General features: G+C 34.9%; 1 protein-coding gene across 4 annotated transcripts in view; it reads right to left on the bottom strand.

Moving 5' to 3' along the window:
• Positions 1–16,461, bottom strand: part of PRMT3 (protein arginine methyltransferase 3) — a 134,959-nt gene that overhangs the window by 35,255 nt on the left and 83,243 nt on the right. For all 4 annotated transcript variants that reach the window (XM_007457629.1, XM_007457626.1, XM_007457628.1 and 1 more), the window contains 2 exons: positions 15,517–15,704; positions 13,396–13,482 (listed from right to left, as the gene is read on the bottom strand). In XM_007457629.1, the coding sequence (XP_007457691.1) occupies positions 13,396–13,482; positions 15,517–15,704 (275 nt within the window). The remainder of the gene's footprint in view (positions 1–13,395; positions 13,483–15,516; positions 15,705–16,461) is intronic.

The raw sequence follows: 16,461 nt of genomic DNA, 5'->3' as shown, positions 1-16,461 counted from the left end.
TCTGGGGTGAGAATGAAAAATCTGGTAATACTACTTTTATTTATTTATTTTTTTTGTCATTTAGGGCTGCAATTTTTCAAAGGTAATTATACTAGTTAGTAGAAGTTAGGTGTTCTTTTGATTGTGATCTCTGAATACTGAGTGAGACAATGACTTATATCTTTCGGGGCCCCCATTCATGGGATTGGATGCCGAATAAAAGGATGACGAGGAAAAGAGAAAAAAGAAATCAGATTGAATGCTACGGTACAGACTTTAGAGACAGCCAGGACATATATCACTTGTTAAAAGAACGGGCATGCTGTAGTATGTATGTAGTATGTATGTATGTCACTGTCTTAGTAATCTAAAAAGTAAAAAATGTGACTGTGCAAAATTGTAAGAAGAAAGGAGTGATTTTGCTTTGAGAAGCACCTGATGTGCATAAATGCGGCATTTTGAAAGAAGGTCTCATTTCTTTAATCCATTAGATATTCAGGGATACGAACAGGTCAACGAGTTTATTGCATATCTTTGCCTGTAAAGAAACTGGTCTTTAAGATAGTACTGAGAGCCAAATCAGTGATGCTTGTTCAATCCTGATGGAGCAAGTAAATCCAATCTATGAAATCACACCATCCTAAATCCCCATAAGGAAATGAATGTTAAAAATAAAACTAAATAAACAATCCTTTCTTTAAAAAATGCAGCAAGATAGGAAAGTGAATGGAAATATTAATCAGATCATTTTATGAGCATTTTCTATGTGCCAGGCATAGTGGTCAACGCTTTTATGCACTATCTCATTTAGCACTCAAAATAATACCCAGCAATTATTGGTGTTATTGGTGTTATTATCTCCACTTTTCAAATAAAAATTTGAAGTTCAGAGAAGTTAAGTACCTCTTCTAAAGTCATACTGGTAAACTTGGCCCACTGGCTTTAAAGCTTGAAGTTTTTTGTTTCTTTGTTCGTTTTTAATAAATTTATTTATGTGTTTTTGGCTGTGTTGGGTCTTTGTTGCTGTGTGTGGGCTTTCTCTAATTGTGGTGAGTGGGAGCCACTCTTCGTTGCAGTGTGCGGGCCTCCCACTGTCGTGGCTTCTCTTGTTGCGGAGCACAGGCTCTAGGCGTGTGGGCTTCAGTAGCTGTGGCACGTGGGCTCAGCAGTTGTGGCTTGCGGGCTCCAGAGAGCAGGCTCAGTAGTTGTGGAGCACGAGCTCAGCTGCTCTGCGGCATGTGGGATCCTCCCCGGCCAGGGCTCGAACCCGTGTCCCTTGCATTGGCAGGCAGATGCTTAACCACTGTGCCACCAGGGAAGCCCAAAGCTTGAAGTTTTTAACCACAGTGCTAGATTACCACTGTTTAAACTTTCCTCTTTGATTTAAATTATTTTTAGAAAACTCCCTTCTATTTCAAGATTGGTCCTTTCCTCATCTAGTCTTCTAAAAAAGAAAAAGATAGACTGACTTAGGTAAACAGGTATATACAACAAAAATTTATTTTTTCAATTCTTGACTCATCTTTGCATGTGGACTGATCTCTCCTGTGAATACATCCATATACCTCAGAAGTCTGGAAATACTAAGTGCTTTAGGATTTTTAGAAGATCTGAATGCTAATATTCATGATGGTTTCTGCCAGAGCCTAAGTCAAAGGGAATCTGAACTGAGAAAATTACTTCCTTATAGGTCATTATTCCAGACGTAACTGCCTGAATCAGAGAGGAAAATACCTGGTCAAACTCATTTACTATCACAACCTAATAATGCTAATTGGCAGCCTCTGAGATAAGGCTGGGGAGAACTTCCCTGACATCTCTAATCAAGAGTCCACTATTATTGATTATTTGATTTTTATGCTTATTGCTGTGCTTAAGATAAATATTTTAGTCGGGCTTGAGTACGATTATTTCTCTCATAAATTGATTCTGACCCTGGGCATTGCTGACTTTAAAGCATGACCCTATATCTATCTAAAATTAAATTATGATCGTAATGTAGCTTAAGAATTTCAACATTCCACTCAACCTGTATTTCAGAACAATTGATGTTCAAATCCTTTTATAACATAACTCAATAGGCGGATTCAGAATCAATTTTAATGAATTTTTTAAAATGCAGATTCAGAAGTGTCATTTACAGCATGGCTTTCAAAGAGGATAAAGCATAGGAATCTCTGTTGACTCCAAGGACAAGATGTCTTACTCAACTTCAGGGTTCCTCATTTTGTGGACTTCTGCATTCTCTCTGCATAGGTTAAGTAATAGTTAAATACTGCAGGTGATTCTTCCCACTATTCTACTCAATAAACATATACCTCAAAGTTAATACGAAGTGGGAAAGATATCTTTTTAAAAATTAATTTTTTCTTAATGGTATGTTTCCAAGGAGAGAGAACAAAAGTAGGTAAGAGGGCAACTAAACTTGGAGAATGAGTTGAAGAAATCCAGATTTTAAAAGGTTAAAATCCTTAGGGGTCCAGTTTAGAAGGATGGACCCTCTGTGGCTGGGAAAAATGAAAAATAAGACAGGATTAAGTGGAAGTGTCCAAAATTTTGTAGGTAATGCACAGGGTATACCTGGACTTCAACCAAATCTCAAAAATATCAGAACTAGCTAGAATCCCTTTAAATATGAGACAAAGCATTCTTTTACAGCAGAGTCATATATTATATAGAGGATAAGTCACATATTGGAAAATCTCAGATAATCAAAATCACTCAGGAAAACCCCTTAAGGTTTTGCACTGGAGACTGAAATATAAACCATCCCTCAATATGTTCAATACAACCAGTTCTTCTGGCAATGGCACAAATCACCATTTCTTTGGTTGGGCTCCAGATAAAGCAGATGGCTTGCAGAGTGCCATGTTGTATTAAAAATACAGTAGTCCCCACTTATCTGCAGTTTTCCGTTCTTTGGTATCAGTTACCCATGAAAATATTAAATGGAAATTTCCAGAAATAAGCAATAAGCTTTAAATTCCATGACCTTCTGAGTGGTGTGACAAAAGCCCACGCCCTCCTGCTCCATCCCAATCAGGTTGAGAATCACCCCTCTGTCCACAGTATCCTTGCTGTTTATCCTACCTACCTGTTACTTAAGTAGCCAACTCGGTTATCTGATCAACTGTTGAGTAAACATTATTGTACTTAGTAATGGCCCTGAACTCCAAGAGTAGTGATGCTGGCAATCTGAACATTCTCTTATTGTGTCTAATTATAAATTAAACTTTATCACAGGTATGTATATATAGGAAAAATCACAGTGTATATATAGAGTATGGTACTATTCTTGATTTCAGGCATGCACTGAGGGTCTTGGAATGTGTATAAGGGTGACTACTGTATATACCTTTAGAGGCAAGAATCACATGCAGTCCAGCAAGATGCTCATACTACAGAAATACTTGGAAGCAGAAGATAACTAAAGAAACAGCAGATGTGTTTCCCACCTCAGGCTCATTTTGGGGCACATATTCATTAAGTAAAATGGAGGGTAGTATCATCTGCACTAATTAGACCATTAATTCTCTCATGGACTCTTTTTCTTCTACGTGAATAGTTAATTTGGATCAAGTTCTATTTGCACATGATGCTACTCCCTTGGATTTGCCTACCAAAAAAAAAAAAAGGAAGAGAGAGAGAAAAGAAAACTTTTAGAGCCTATCAACCTCAAGAAGTAGCACAGGTTAGCAAATACATCCTAGTTCAAGAGTGATTTTATGACTGCCTATACTTCTTTGATTCTACTGTCATATATCATATGTGGACAGAATATGTCACAAGTCTGACTGGACAAGACAGACCACAGAAGAGTATTCTAATTTCCACTGGACATCACTACTTGCATATCTCAGAGGCATTTCAAATTCAACAAACTAATAAACGAGCTTATCTTCCCCTCTAAACCTGTTCTTCTTCCAGGTTTCTTTGTCTTACAAAATAGTACCATCATTCTTCAAACTGTAAAAGCAAGAAACCTTGCAGACACCACTGTGAGCTCTTTCCTTCATCTCTCATTATCTAATCCATGCTCAAGTCCTGGCAATTTTACCTTCTAGATAGCTCTCAAATACATCCACTTTTCTCCATCTCCGCTAAAACTACCTTTGTGCAAGTCGCTGTCATTTCTTGCCTGAGGTACTGTAATAGCTGACCCACAGCTCTCTCATATCCACTCTGGTCTCCCTAATAGTTCTCCACATTCCAACCATGATCCTTCTCAAGTGCCCTTCAGGTCATATCACTCTCTTTAAAAAACTTCAATTATTTCCCACTGGTCTAAGGAAAAAAACAAATAGCACAGGTGCTAAATGACCTGGACAGCTTGCCACCCTCCTTCAGCACTGATCTACATGCACCAGCCATGCTGGGCTTCTTTCAGTTCCTTTTACTCACCAAGCTTCTGACCACTGGATGCCCTTTTTTGGTTTGTTCTTTAAGAACTTTTAAACTGAAATTTTTTTTTTTTTTTTTGCCGTATACAGGCCTCTCACTGCTGGGGCCCCTCCCGCCGTGGAGCACAGGCTCCGGACGCGCAGGCTCAGCGGCCAAGTGGCTCACGGGCCCAGCTGCTGCGCGGCATGTGGGATCTTCCCGGACCGGGGCACGAACCCATGTCCCCTGCATCGGCAGGCGGACTCCCAACCACTGCGCCACCAGGGAAGCCCTAAACTGAAATATTATGTACATGCAAAAAAATAGAGATTTTTTTTTTTTAGCCAATGTGAGAATCATTTATTTAAAAAATGTTTTATTGAAGAATACAAGTATAAAATATATAACACACACATAAAAGTGAGGAAATCACTGACTGGGCACAGTGAACTTTTACAAAGTGAACACACTCAACCACTACCTAGATCAAGATACAGACCACTCTCAAGACCCCAGAGCTTCTATTATTCCCCTTCCAATCCAATGATAAATCCTCCCACAAAATGTAACCGCTATTCTGATGTTTATCACCATTATACTAGTTTAGCTTGTTATGGAAATTTAAAGACAGATTCTGTATTTGGCTTTTTTTCCTTTTTTCATGAATGCTGTATTCATGAAATTCATCCATGTCATAGTGTATAGTCAAGATCACCTTTTTTTCCCCACTGATGTATATTATTCCATAAATATACTGCATGTATTTATCCATTCTACTATTGATGAATGTTTGGCTTACTTCTAGTTTAGGGATCTAATGAGCAATGCTGCAATGGACATTCTTGTACATGTCTTTTTGGTGAACATATGAAGGTATTTCTAAGAGTGAAAAGGTTAAGCCATAGGGTAAGCATGTGTTCAGCCTTGGTAGCTACAGCAGATAGCTCTGAGTTTTATAGAAGCAACTTAGCACAGTACATTTGCCTCATCACTCTTAGGTGTTTCTTAGAATATTGTCATTAGTATGATCTTTTAAAAAGATCCGACTATGAAAAACTTCAAACATATACACAATTATAGAACCTCTGAGTACCTATCACTTATATTCAACAGTGACCAGTATTTGGCACATTTGCTTCATCTATTCTCCCTCTGCCCCGCGCCCCTCTTTTTGCTGAACTGTCTTGAAGTGAATGCCTGACATCATGTCACTTCTCCCCTACCTACTTGCTTACGACTAAAAAATATGAACATTTCCTTATATAACTACAATGCCTTTAATCACATATAACCAAATTCTCATTAATTCTTTGGTATTATCTAATAGCCAAAAAGTGAACTTTAATATCTGTCTCCCCCATTAATGCCTCATGAATAGAGGCATTAATGGCTTATTACTATATTCCCTTGCAGCTATATTACTATAATGCCTTATATATTGCCTAATGCCTATTATATTACTATAATGCCTTGCAGCTCTTAACACATAATACTATTCAATAACCAGTTCCTGGAAATAAAGACATTTAAGTATTCTCAACACCATCTAAGCCTCACTCCAAAGGTTCAGGTTTCAGAAGAGAGCAGAAAGTTCAGAACCAGGCTCTAGACTGTATGGTTATTTAAGTAGAAACCTAAAACTGACTGTAGAGGTGGAGTCTCACAATTAGAAATGCTCTCCCTCCGAGACATAAAATTTACTTAATGAAGCCTGTTAAAATATATACCAGATGTCCCACTAAAATCTATGATGCAAGTTCAAGACAAATCTTACTATTTCTAAGCAGCACAGATGTGTTTTAATAGTTTCTTTAGTTGATTGGCTTTGCCAGGTCAAAATTACATCAATTTATACCCAAAAGTACTAAGAACTGATCTAATACCAAGGAATGAGTTTAAAATTAGTAGGCTTCGACTGTCAGAGATTTTTCAAAATGCTTTGAAAGAAGAGTTAAAGAACACAACTGCAAAGAAATGGGCTCATTTTGATGTTTCTTCTTAAGCCATCAGAAAAATTTAAAGCTTACTGAAAGCATAAAATGAAAACAAGAAGTACTATGAGTACTCCCTGAGAATCAGGAAAGTTTGAATGGTAAACACTTTAAAGTTTCTTTTAATAACATTTGCATTAGCCTTAAAAACTGTAACTCAAGACTTGTTCTGATTCCATCCAAAGCTAAATATCCGTGCCTCTTAAATATGTTTCTACCATTCATCAAGTATATCATTTTTTTTAAAAAAGAAAAAAAAAACAAAATGAGAATTGAGAGGTAACATATAATTTATTTTCAGTTCACTCATTAACTTTTGTTTATTTTCACTTACTTTTCCTAACTTAAAAATAATCCTAAATGTGTAGACCCAGATTTATTTTCTAGATTGGGCTCTTAAAATAATGCATTCAGGGACTTCTGTTTCTGGTAGGGTATGTTTGCAAAAGACCCTCTCCTTACTCTGATGCAACAACAACAACAAAAAAACTGGGGAAACTAAACAATTATATTTTTCACTAAAACCATCAAAGAGCCTTGGATGCAAAAAAGTCTAAATAAATTATTTCCAGAGAGGAATGAGCCCGTCCCAACTGAGCAGGCAGAAACAGTTGCTGTCACCTGAGAGCGTCTATCCAATGCTGGGGCAATGGGTGGGCAAAGCAGTAAAAATGCCACAGGCACAGGAACCTTGCTGGGATAAGGAAAACCCAACCAATTTTTGACCGCCAGGTCTGAGCTAGTATGGTGCACTGGAATTTGGAGAATCCTGAAAGGGATGTCTAGTCATCTCTGTAAACTAAGAAGGCAGATGAAGCTGGTGCTTGTACGACAAAACAGGGAGAGGTTTTCTTGCAGTGTTTAGATCTCAAAGCCAAAAGCATCTGCAACCACACAGTTCACTGTCACCATTAGCAAGGTATTACTATTCAGCTCTCTGCTATTCCACAAACTCTTGCCCAGAGATATGAGGTGGTTTGTTTCAGGCAACTCAAGAAAACCCATTTATATGAATAATAAACTTTTCAGCTAATCCTGAGAGTAAATACGCACCACCCACTTCTCAAAAGCAGATGGCTCAACTACACTGTTTACTCGTCAAAATCACTCTGAAACCCACCCCTCACTGTGTCTACGGTCAACTGAAAAAAAAAAAACAAAAACCTCAACGTGAGAGTTGTGAGTTGTTTTATTTGGGGCAAAATGGGGACTCTAGCCCAGGACACAGCATCTCAGATAGCACTGAGGAACTGCTCCGAAGAGGGAGCAACTAATCTCTCATGAAGATTAGTGACCTAAATCCTTGTAAAGGCAGTCAGCAAGTGACAATTTTTAGTTGGCACTACCAATTCTCAACTAGATCATGAACTATGCCAAACCCAGATCAGGACCTCTCCTCTCCCCTCTAATCCCTTGCTCTGCATAGACAGACCCTCTGAAAATCAGATCTCTCAAACCTCATAAATATTCTAACTCTGTTTTCCTCCCTAAACTCAGCTTTATTTTGATGGTCTTTCCAAGAAGTTGGCAAGAGGGAGAGGCCTAATCTTATGCTCAAGTCACAGTAAATTAACTGCAGTGGTACCCAGCCCTGATCAAGCTCAACTCCAGATTAGATAAAAGGGATCAGGCCGTCATCCTAGCTACCAGAGGTAAGTGGAGGCCTGTCTAGGAGAAAGTATTACTTACATAAGACTGTACTATCTTTTATACAATGTCTAGCATAAAATATAAAGTTATGAAATATGAGAAGAAATAGGAAAATATGACCACAGTCAAAAGAAAAAAGCAACAGAAGTAGAATCGCAGGTGGCTCATAGAATTAGCAAACAGATCTTAAAAGAATTATTATAAATATTAAGGAATTTAGGTAAAAAGATTGACCAAAGTTGTTAAAAAGATGAAAAATAATAACTCAAATATTAATTCTACAACTAAAAAACATGATATTTAAAATGAAAATATTTATTGGCGACCTTAACAACAGAAAGAATACAAATGAAGAAAAGACCAGTAAATTAAAAAATAAGTGAATAGAAATTACCCCAAAATGAACTTCCTACATGGCTACCATACTTTAGCTTTTCCGTCAATCTTTTCATCCTTCGAAACAGAATAGGCTTCCCTGTTTAAAACACAAATCTTTTTTTTTTTTGAGAGAGGTAAAGTTTATTTTTTTTGTCATGAAATCTTGGCTGTAAAATCTGATTGCCAACTATAACTTTTCCACCAGAAAAATACCTCACTTCTGTGCTCCCAATCTCAGACTACCCTCTTAATATCTCTATATTCCTATCTTTATTATTCATACTAAAATGTTGTCAGTACCTGTCTCCTCTCACTTAAGTGTCTTTTCAGGACAGAGTATAGTTTTATTTGTTTTGTTTTGTGCCCACAGATTTCAGACAAGTATCTGGCACATAGTCAGCATTTAATATTGGTTTAACAAACTGAAATGTCTGTTAATATAAAATTTTACATTATAAAGATTTTTAAAGTTGTGATAAAAATTAAATAGCTCTCAAATGTCACTGAATTCATATTTATGCACTTGTATAAAATCCAAAATATAAGAGGTTTTTAAATACAAGTATTGAAAAAGTCTGATATTTTTTATTTAATCCACTGGTTCATCTTTAACAACTGCAGTAAAAGAAAAATGGCTAGAAAAAATAATATTCTTTGTTAAATGAGGCTTAAAATCATATTAAGGAAAGTTTATACAAACTGAACACTGCTGTACAGTCATTATTCCAGTACACACTAATAGAGAGGTAGAATAAAAGACAGAAAATATAACGTTAAAATTAAGATAGAAAAATGATTGCTTTAAGAGATGATGTATCAAATAAAAAAAAATCTTTACATGTCAAAGACATTACGTATGTGAGCATGTAATCTGATAAAACCCTCTTAAATATTTTCATTCTTAAGGTAAACAACTCACATTTATATAAAAGGAAGTATGAGAAGTCATTTAATGTATACCTAGGATTATGAAAAGGATGCTTGTCTATATCTTTAAGGAGCTTATACAGACAGATGCCAATATAAATGCTGCTGGAACACAGAGTAAGAGAACATTACACAATTACATAAATGACATTAAAAAATAAGCCATAACTCACAAGATAAAACACACTGGTTCTAAATTGTATGCCTTAAATCATTTGCTTTTGAACACCTATAAACTTTCCATAAAAATAATGGACTTTATTCTTCATTTACTGCAAGGGTAGACAGGCTGATATGATAGATAGGAAGCCAGTTGCTAACTAAAGCTTCGTACCTCATCATAAAAGCAAAGGTGATTTGACCTTAACTGTCAATAATATCAACTGATACAGTAAAAAATGGTCAGAAAATTGCTATGTATGTGTTACTAGCATTCACTGGAAAATTATCCTTCAACCATTATAGACAACCAAGACTCAAACATTTACATATAAGTATCATATCATGTCAAATTCCCCAAAACATAAAGTTTGCTAATGCAAAACATTAAATTAGAAATGCTATCAAATTTCTTCTGGGCTGTATGTGTGTGTGTCTGTGTGTATATTGGTGGGGGAGACTGCAAAGAAAAGATATTTTTCCATTAAAGGCTCCAACACACTTCACAAAGCCATCAAAAAGCACTAGCAGTCTACAGCACACATGTGATCAAAATTAAATTCAAAGAGGGTGTTCTAACCATCTTGTTAGTTTGAAAAATCCAGTTTCCTCCAATATTTTAATTAGGCCACAAATTTAGAATCTCATTAAGAAATAAATGGTTATGCATAGATTTCAAATGGGCTTAACTATTCAGAGAAATCGTCCATCTTATTTTTTAGCTATTCATTCAAGTTTCCAGCATAAGAAAGAAAGCATTTAATGTATTTGAAGGTTTGTACTTAGCAGTACAAAACTGGATATCTTTTTCTTCACGCTAAGAAAGCCACCACCTCTTCCTCCCCAAAGTAACTTTCTCCATCACTTTACCAGGCATTGTTTTTTATTTCCCATATTTCCATTAATTCTTCTGATTATGTAATGGAGAAACAAAGTTCCAATTAGGCACTCATCCTCTTAATACCTTTGCTAATGGATTATTCCCAAGTAACCAGGCAAAAATTCTAAAAAGTAGCCGCAGAGACTAGGCTTGCATAATAGCTCCAGACGGCTGGCAGGGGAGAGTGTAAGGAGCTGGCACAATGTCAAAGAGCAAAAGACAGCTGGAGCAGGTATGGGTGGGTGGTTGGAATTCACAGACAATGAAAATGTAATAAATGCATTAGGCCACAAATCTTACTCATGTCAGGCTCATGTTAGAGGACACATACTGGGAAGGAAAGGAAGGTTTTAAGAAATATAGATGATTAATCAAACAACTATAAGCTTACTCTGAAAGAGTAAAGAAATAAAAATAAAAACAAAAATAAACAAATGGGACCTAATCAAAGTTATAAGCTTTTGTACAGCAAAGGAAACCATAAACAAAACAAAAAGACAACATACGGAATCGGAGAAAACATTTGCAAATGATGCGACTGACAAGGGATTAATTTCCAAAATATATAAAGAGCTCACACAACTCAACAACAAAAAAACAACCCAATCAGAAAATGGGCAGATGGCCTCAACAGACATTTCTCCAAAGAAAACATACAGATGACCAACAGGCACATGAAAATCAACATCACCAACAACAAAAAAACAACCCAATCAGAAAATGGGCAGATGGCCTCAACAGACATTTCTCCAAAGAAAACATACAGATGACCAACAGGCACATGAAAAGATGCTCAACATCACTAATTATCAGAGAAATGCAAATCAAAACTATAATGAGGTACCACTTCACACCAGTCAGAATAGTCATCATTTAAAAAATCTACAAAATACAAATGCTGGACAGGGTGTGGAGAAAAGGAAACCCTCCTACACTGTTGATGGGAATGTAAATTGGAGCAGTCACTATGGAAAACAGTATGGAGGTTCCTCAAAAAAATAAAAATAGGGTTGCCATATGATCCAGCAATCCCACTCCTGGGCATATTTCTGGACAAAACTATAATTCAAAAAGATGCATGCACCCCAATGTTCACAGCAGCATTATTCATAATAGCCAAGACATGGAAGCAACTTAAATGTCCACTGACAGACGAATGGATAAAGATGATATGGTGCATGTATACAATGGAATACTACTCAGCCATAAAAAAGAATGAGATAATGTCATTTGCAGCAACATGGATGGATCTAGAGATTATCATACTAAGTGAAGTAAGTCAGACAGAGAAAGACAAATACCATATGACATCACTTATATGTGGAATCTAAACTATGACACAGATGAACTTATCTATGAAACAGAAACAGACCCAAAGACATAGAGAACAGACTTGTGGTTGCGGGGAGGGTGGGGTAGAGAGGGATGGAGTGGGAGGTTGGGCTTAGCAGATGTAAACTATTATATATGGAATGGATTAAACAACCAGGTCCTACTGTATAGCACAGGGAACTATATTCAATATCCTGTGATAAACTATAATGGAAAAGAATATGAAAAAGAATGTGTATATACATATAACATATATATATACATATATATGTTATACATACATTCTTTGCTGTACAGCAAAAATTAACACAACATTGTAAATCAACTACACTTCAATAAATTTTTTAAAAAAGAGGTCTTTTTTAACTCTCAAGGATTACTAATATCAAAACACAGAGTAAGTCTAGGAGTTAAAGACTTTAGCCTGTAATTTCAATTGACCAAATCATTTCAGTTACTAAAAAGCAGAATTAGAAAATTTGGGATAAACGAATGGGAAGAATGAGATTTTGCTTTTCACCAATTAAATGAATATAACGGGTGCTTAACGATCATAAATCTGGGATTTAGATACTAAACTTTGCAAAATTGTAAAACCAATTTCAATGAAAAAAAGAATTCCTCAAAACACCAAAGAACACAGTTAAACTCATTTGGATATAAAATAATTATTGGCTCAAAATGAACTGAAAAAATTTTAAAGAAATCATATAATCTTTTGTATGTCAATCTGAGCAAAGTATTGAAAAGAATCAGGTTGAAGAGTTAAAGTTAACATGACTATAATCTGTTTCACACAGTTTCTTACAATACAGTTTTCAATATAAATTTTAATTCTGAAGTTATAATTAGTATTTTTTAAACAATATAATTAAAATTTAAAATAATATAAATATTTATATCATAACACTTATGTAAATTCATACCTTCTTAAGTAAAGGCCTACATTTTATTAACATTCTGAGCCTCCCGGTAAAGGCATATATTGTTACCTTAGTATGAATATACATTTAGAAATTATTTAAGAAAAAAATTACTATATTTTAATAACATTTCTGGCTACATTGTAGGCATTTTCACATATTATCTCACTAATCAATGTAACTAGTCTTCTAGTCAGAAAGGATTATTAACATTTTTCTTAAAGCAGTTGATTAGTCTGAGGTACAGATTACCTAAGGTAACTTGAACAAAGTAACAAACTAGTGAGTGGCAGAACCAAATGTGAAACCAGATTTGTCTAACTCTTCTAAAGTGCATACTTTTTCTATTACACCAGGTTGATTCTTTAAGGAAAGGTAAACAATCAGTTTCTTCATTATTTTTCTCACAAGAATATAAAATATTACACCAAATAAACATCTTATTTCCATCTAAATTGAGTGTTAAGAGTTATTGGGAGGAGCAGGACATTAATTTTTGTCTATGAAGATAAAGTTGAGTGCTCTCAGTTAATTATATGATAGGTAATAATGAAGAATCTATAAAGAAAAATCATTCTGTAAACATGGTTCCCTAATACTTTCTCTTCTGAACTGAACTAACTTTTTTGAAGTCTACTGACCTATTAAAACAGATTTATTCAATAGTCTAACAAAGGCAAAGATGGACTGTCAAAGGCAATAGTCTTTTTCATTTATCACAAGCCTGGTAATTCATTAGCCTGTCAATCAACTGCACTACTAGAGAGATTTGTGAAAGTAGAATGAAATAGCTTACCGTGCACATCGATGTCTTTGTGATTTTTAGGGTGAAATCTGAAGAAAACTCCAAATCTGAGACACATGTTGTATGGCAATCTATATGCTACCCGTTAAAAAAGAGTGGAGGGAAGAACTTAGTAAAAATAGTAAAAACAAAACCAGAAACAAACAGAAAAGTATTCCTTCTTTTTTTTTTATGCAAAAAGGATTACTGTAAAACCAATGCTTTGCCAACTTTAATCATTCACACCCCACTTTTGGGATTATTTCTAAATTTAAGGGCTACTAGCACTATTATTCAGTTAATTTTTCTTTAAATCAAATTAGTATTTTTTACTTAGACTTCTTATAAGAATAATATATCAAATCGGCTCTGTTGTACTAAAGTTTTTTCTAAGACACATTAAAATACTCTCAAATAAAAAATGTTTTCCTGTGTTCCAACTAAAATCATTCTGTATACCACTGGTGGTATACATTTACAATAAATTATGTGTGATAACAGTTAATATTTTTGTAGGAAATGCCAACCTGAAAACATATGCTATTTAAAAGGACAAGGTGTTTTAGAATTCACTCTTGTAAGTGCATCTGAAGTTTCTTACATACTAGGAAAAACCACAACAATTCCAACCAACGAGCAAAACCAACTACAAAGATTCACTTCAGGAAAAAAATGGCCAAATATCCTTATTTTCTTATTCTGCCCTATCTAGTTCAAATCCTTCTCCATTTCACTATGGAGAGTAGATGGACTCAGCTACAGCAGTGTGACCAAATGATGCTGTAAAGGCTGTCAACATTTGACTTACCATGAGTAGGTATACAGTGAACACAACTCATATGACTACCTGAGACATTACTCTATTTTAAATAGTTTGAGAAAAATCTTAAAACATTACAGCATGGTTGCCTTTTATTTATAGGAGGATTGCAGAACACAGAACATACTATATTTACCTAAACAAAGAAAATAAGAGAAAGGGTGTGTGTGTGTGTGTGTGTGTGTGTGTGTGTGTGTGTGTGTGTGTATATATATATATACACTTTTTAAACACCTTTATCAGTCCTAAATTTTCTATTTCAACTATTTTATTTATTTATAGAATTTTTGGCATTAAGCAAAGAGATAACTAGAGAGAGAAATTAGCACACCCACATGACCCTCCTCTTTCTGCTCAGTCTTAATGCTGAGTTGGCTTACACCCCTACCCTGAGTCAAAGAATCCAAATAAATCCCTTACACTCAGTATACCAGGGCAGTGAACAGTCCTACAGTCATTAACCAGGCTGTATTTTTTTTTCTTAAAAGTTGAATGCAATTTTAATCTTGTTGTTGTTGAGAAACTTTATGTGTTAACTTAAAATAGTTTATCAATTTAAGAAAATTAATGAACACTAACTGAATATCGACTTTGTGCAGAGAACAACTATTGATACTATGAAAGTAACAGTGGACTAAAAAAGAAGAGGCAATGTTCTGAACTTAACACTGAACAGGCTATATTTATCTGATGATACAATTGAAACAGATGAATTAAGAAGTCTTTTAAAAAAGCAACAGGACTTTCACTCACTGCAAAGTTATTATTCCACCCATGAAAATTCGACATAGCAAAATTGACAATAAAACTAGAGATTAACATGGTGAAGAGTAAGATTAAAACAAACGGAATTAACTAAACAATGTGAACACAGTAGGGTTTTAGTTTCATGGGCACAGTCACTATAATTAATTAATCTGAAAAGGCTGGAAGAAATCTGAATGAGAGAAGTTGTGTGAAACATATATGAACGAATAATCTGGCTGTAAACGAGATGCTAGGATAAGGCCAGATTGTGCTGGTGAAGCAGAAATGACAATACAGCAGGACTTTTTGCCTTCACTAAGCCAAAATAAATGATTCAACCCTTCAGTATAAGGAACTTCAATATATAAAGAGAAGTGATTCTAAAGGGATGACACAGTGAACTGGCAAATATTATGACATCAAGCTGCTTTAGATTAATAGAAAGAATAATTACTGTTTTGAAGATACATATATAAAATCAATACATTAATTTGAAATACTAAACTCATAAATGAAAACTAAGAAAAATAGCCATACTGTTAAAATAAAATTAGTAAAATACCTACCTTAATACTACAGGGGTCTGAAATAAGAGTCTTTGGATCTAAAACTTCCACCACAGCTTCTGGAATAACTGCTTTCTTCATGCAGGACATGTTGAAGCCATAGACATCATCCCAAAAAGTAATTCTATCAGCATGCTTATTCATATCACTTACTGCCACAAGGCTGATAGTGCAAATATCAGGGTAGACTGTAACAAATAAAACATCCAACAATTTAGCATTATCTCTCTTTATAACAAAATATAATTTTTAAAGGCTAAATATAAATATCAAATCCAACAGTACAGATTGCTAGCAAATGATTACTAGCAGTGGGGGATTAACAAAGGTGTAGATCAGAGAAAATAACCAAGTTCCATGTTGTAGCCTCTTTAAAAAAATAATAAATAAAAGATTTCTATTACTGTGATGGTAAGATTAAAACAAAGATTTCAATGATGGGTTCCCACTCAAATTATTTAAAAAGGATGGACACAATCCCGAAATAAACATATTTATTAACATTAAACATGCTGACTGTAAAAGAGGTACTAGATTTTTACTTTAAATGTTCCTCTGAAACGTGAAGAGGCAAATCCTTTAAAAAGGTGTGTTGTGTGATAGAATTTTACAGTTGTGTAGAAGACCAGTTCATATTACCCTCTCTTATTCATTATGAAAGGTAAACATTTATGAGCACCAAATGTGAACTGATAAGTTATTCTAATTTACAGACTGTGCATACATGTCCCTACTCAAACTTACATTTACACAATTCTGAAAAATATATTAGCAATTATTAGTGATGTAATAAATACTAAGAAAGGGGAAGCACAAGTTACTAAGGGACCTACAGAAGAAAACAGCTAACTCAGAAATCTGAGTTAGCTGTAGCTGTAGCAGGGGAACAAGGATATTGTTTAAGGCAAGAACTGAAGACCAACTAAGTTATCAATGGGAGGGAAA

This window comes from Lipotes vexillifer, unplaced genomic scaffold (assembly GCF_000442215.2).
Source record: "Lipotes vexillifer unplaced genomic scaffold, Lipotes_vexillifer_v1.1 scaffold505, whole genome shotgun sequence".
Lineage (NCBI taxonomy): Eukaryota > Metazoa > Chordata > Mammalia > Artiodactyla > Lipotidae > Lipotes > Lipotes vexillifer.
Note: the sequence above shows the minus strand (reverse complement) of the source record. Positions and strands in the feature narration are given on the sequence as shown.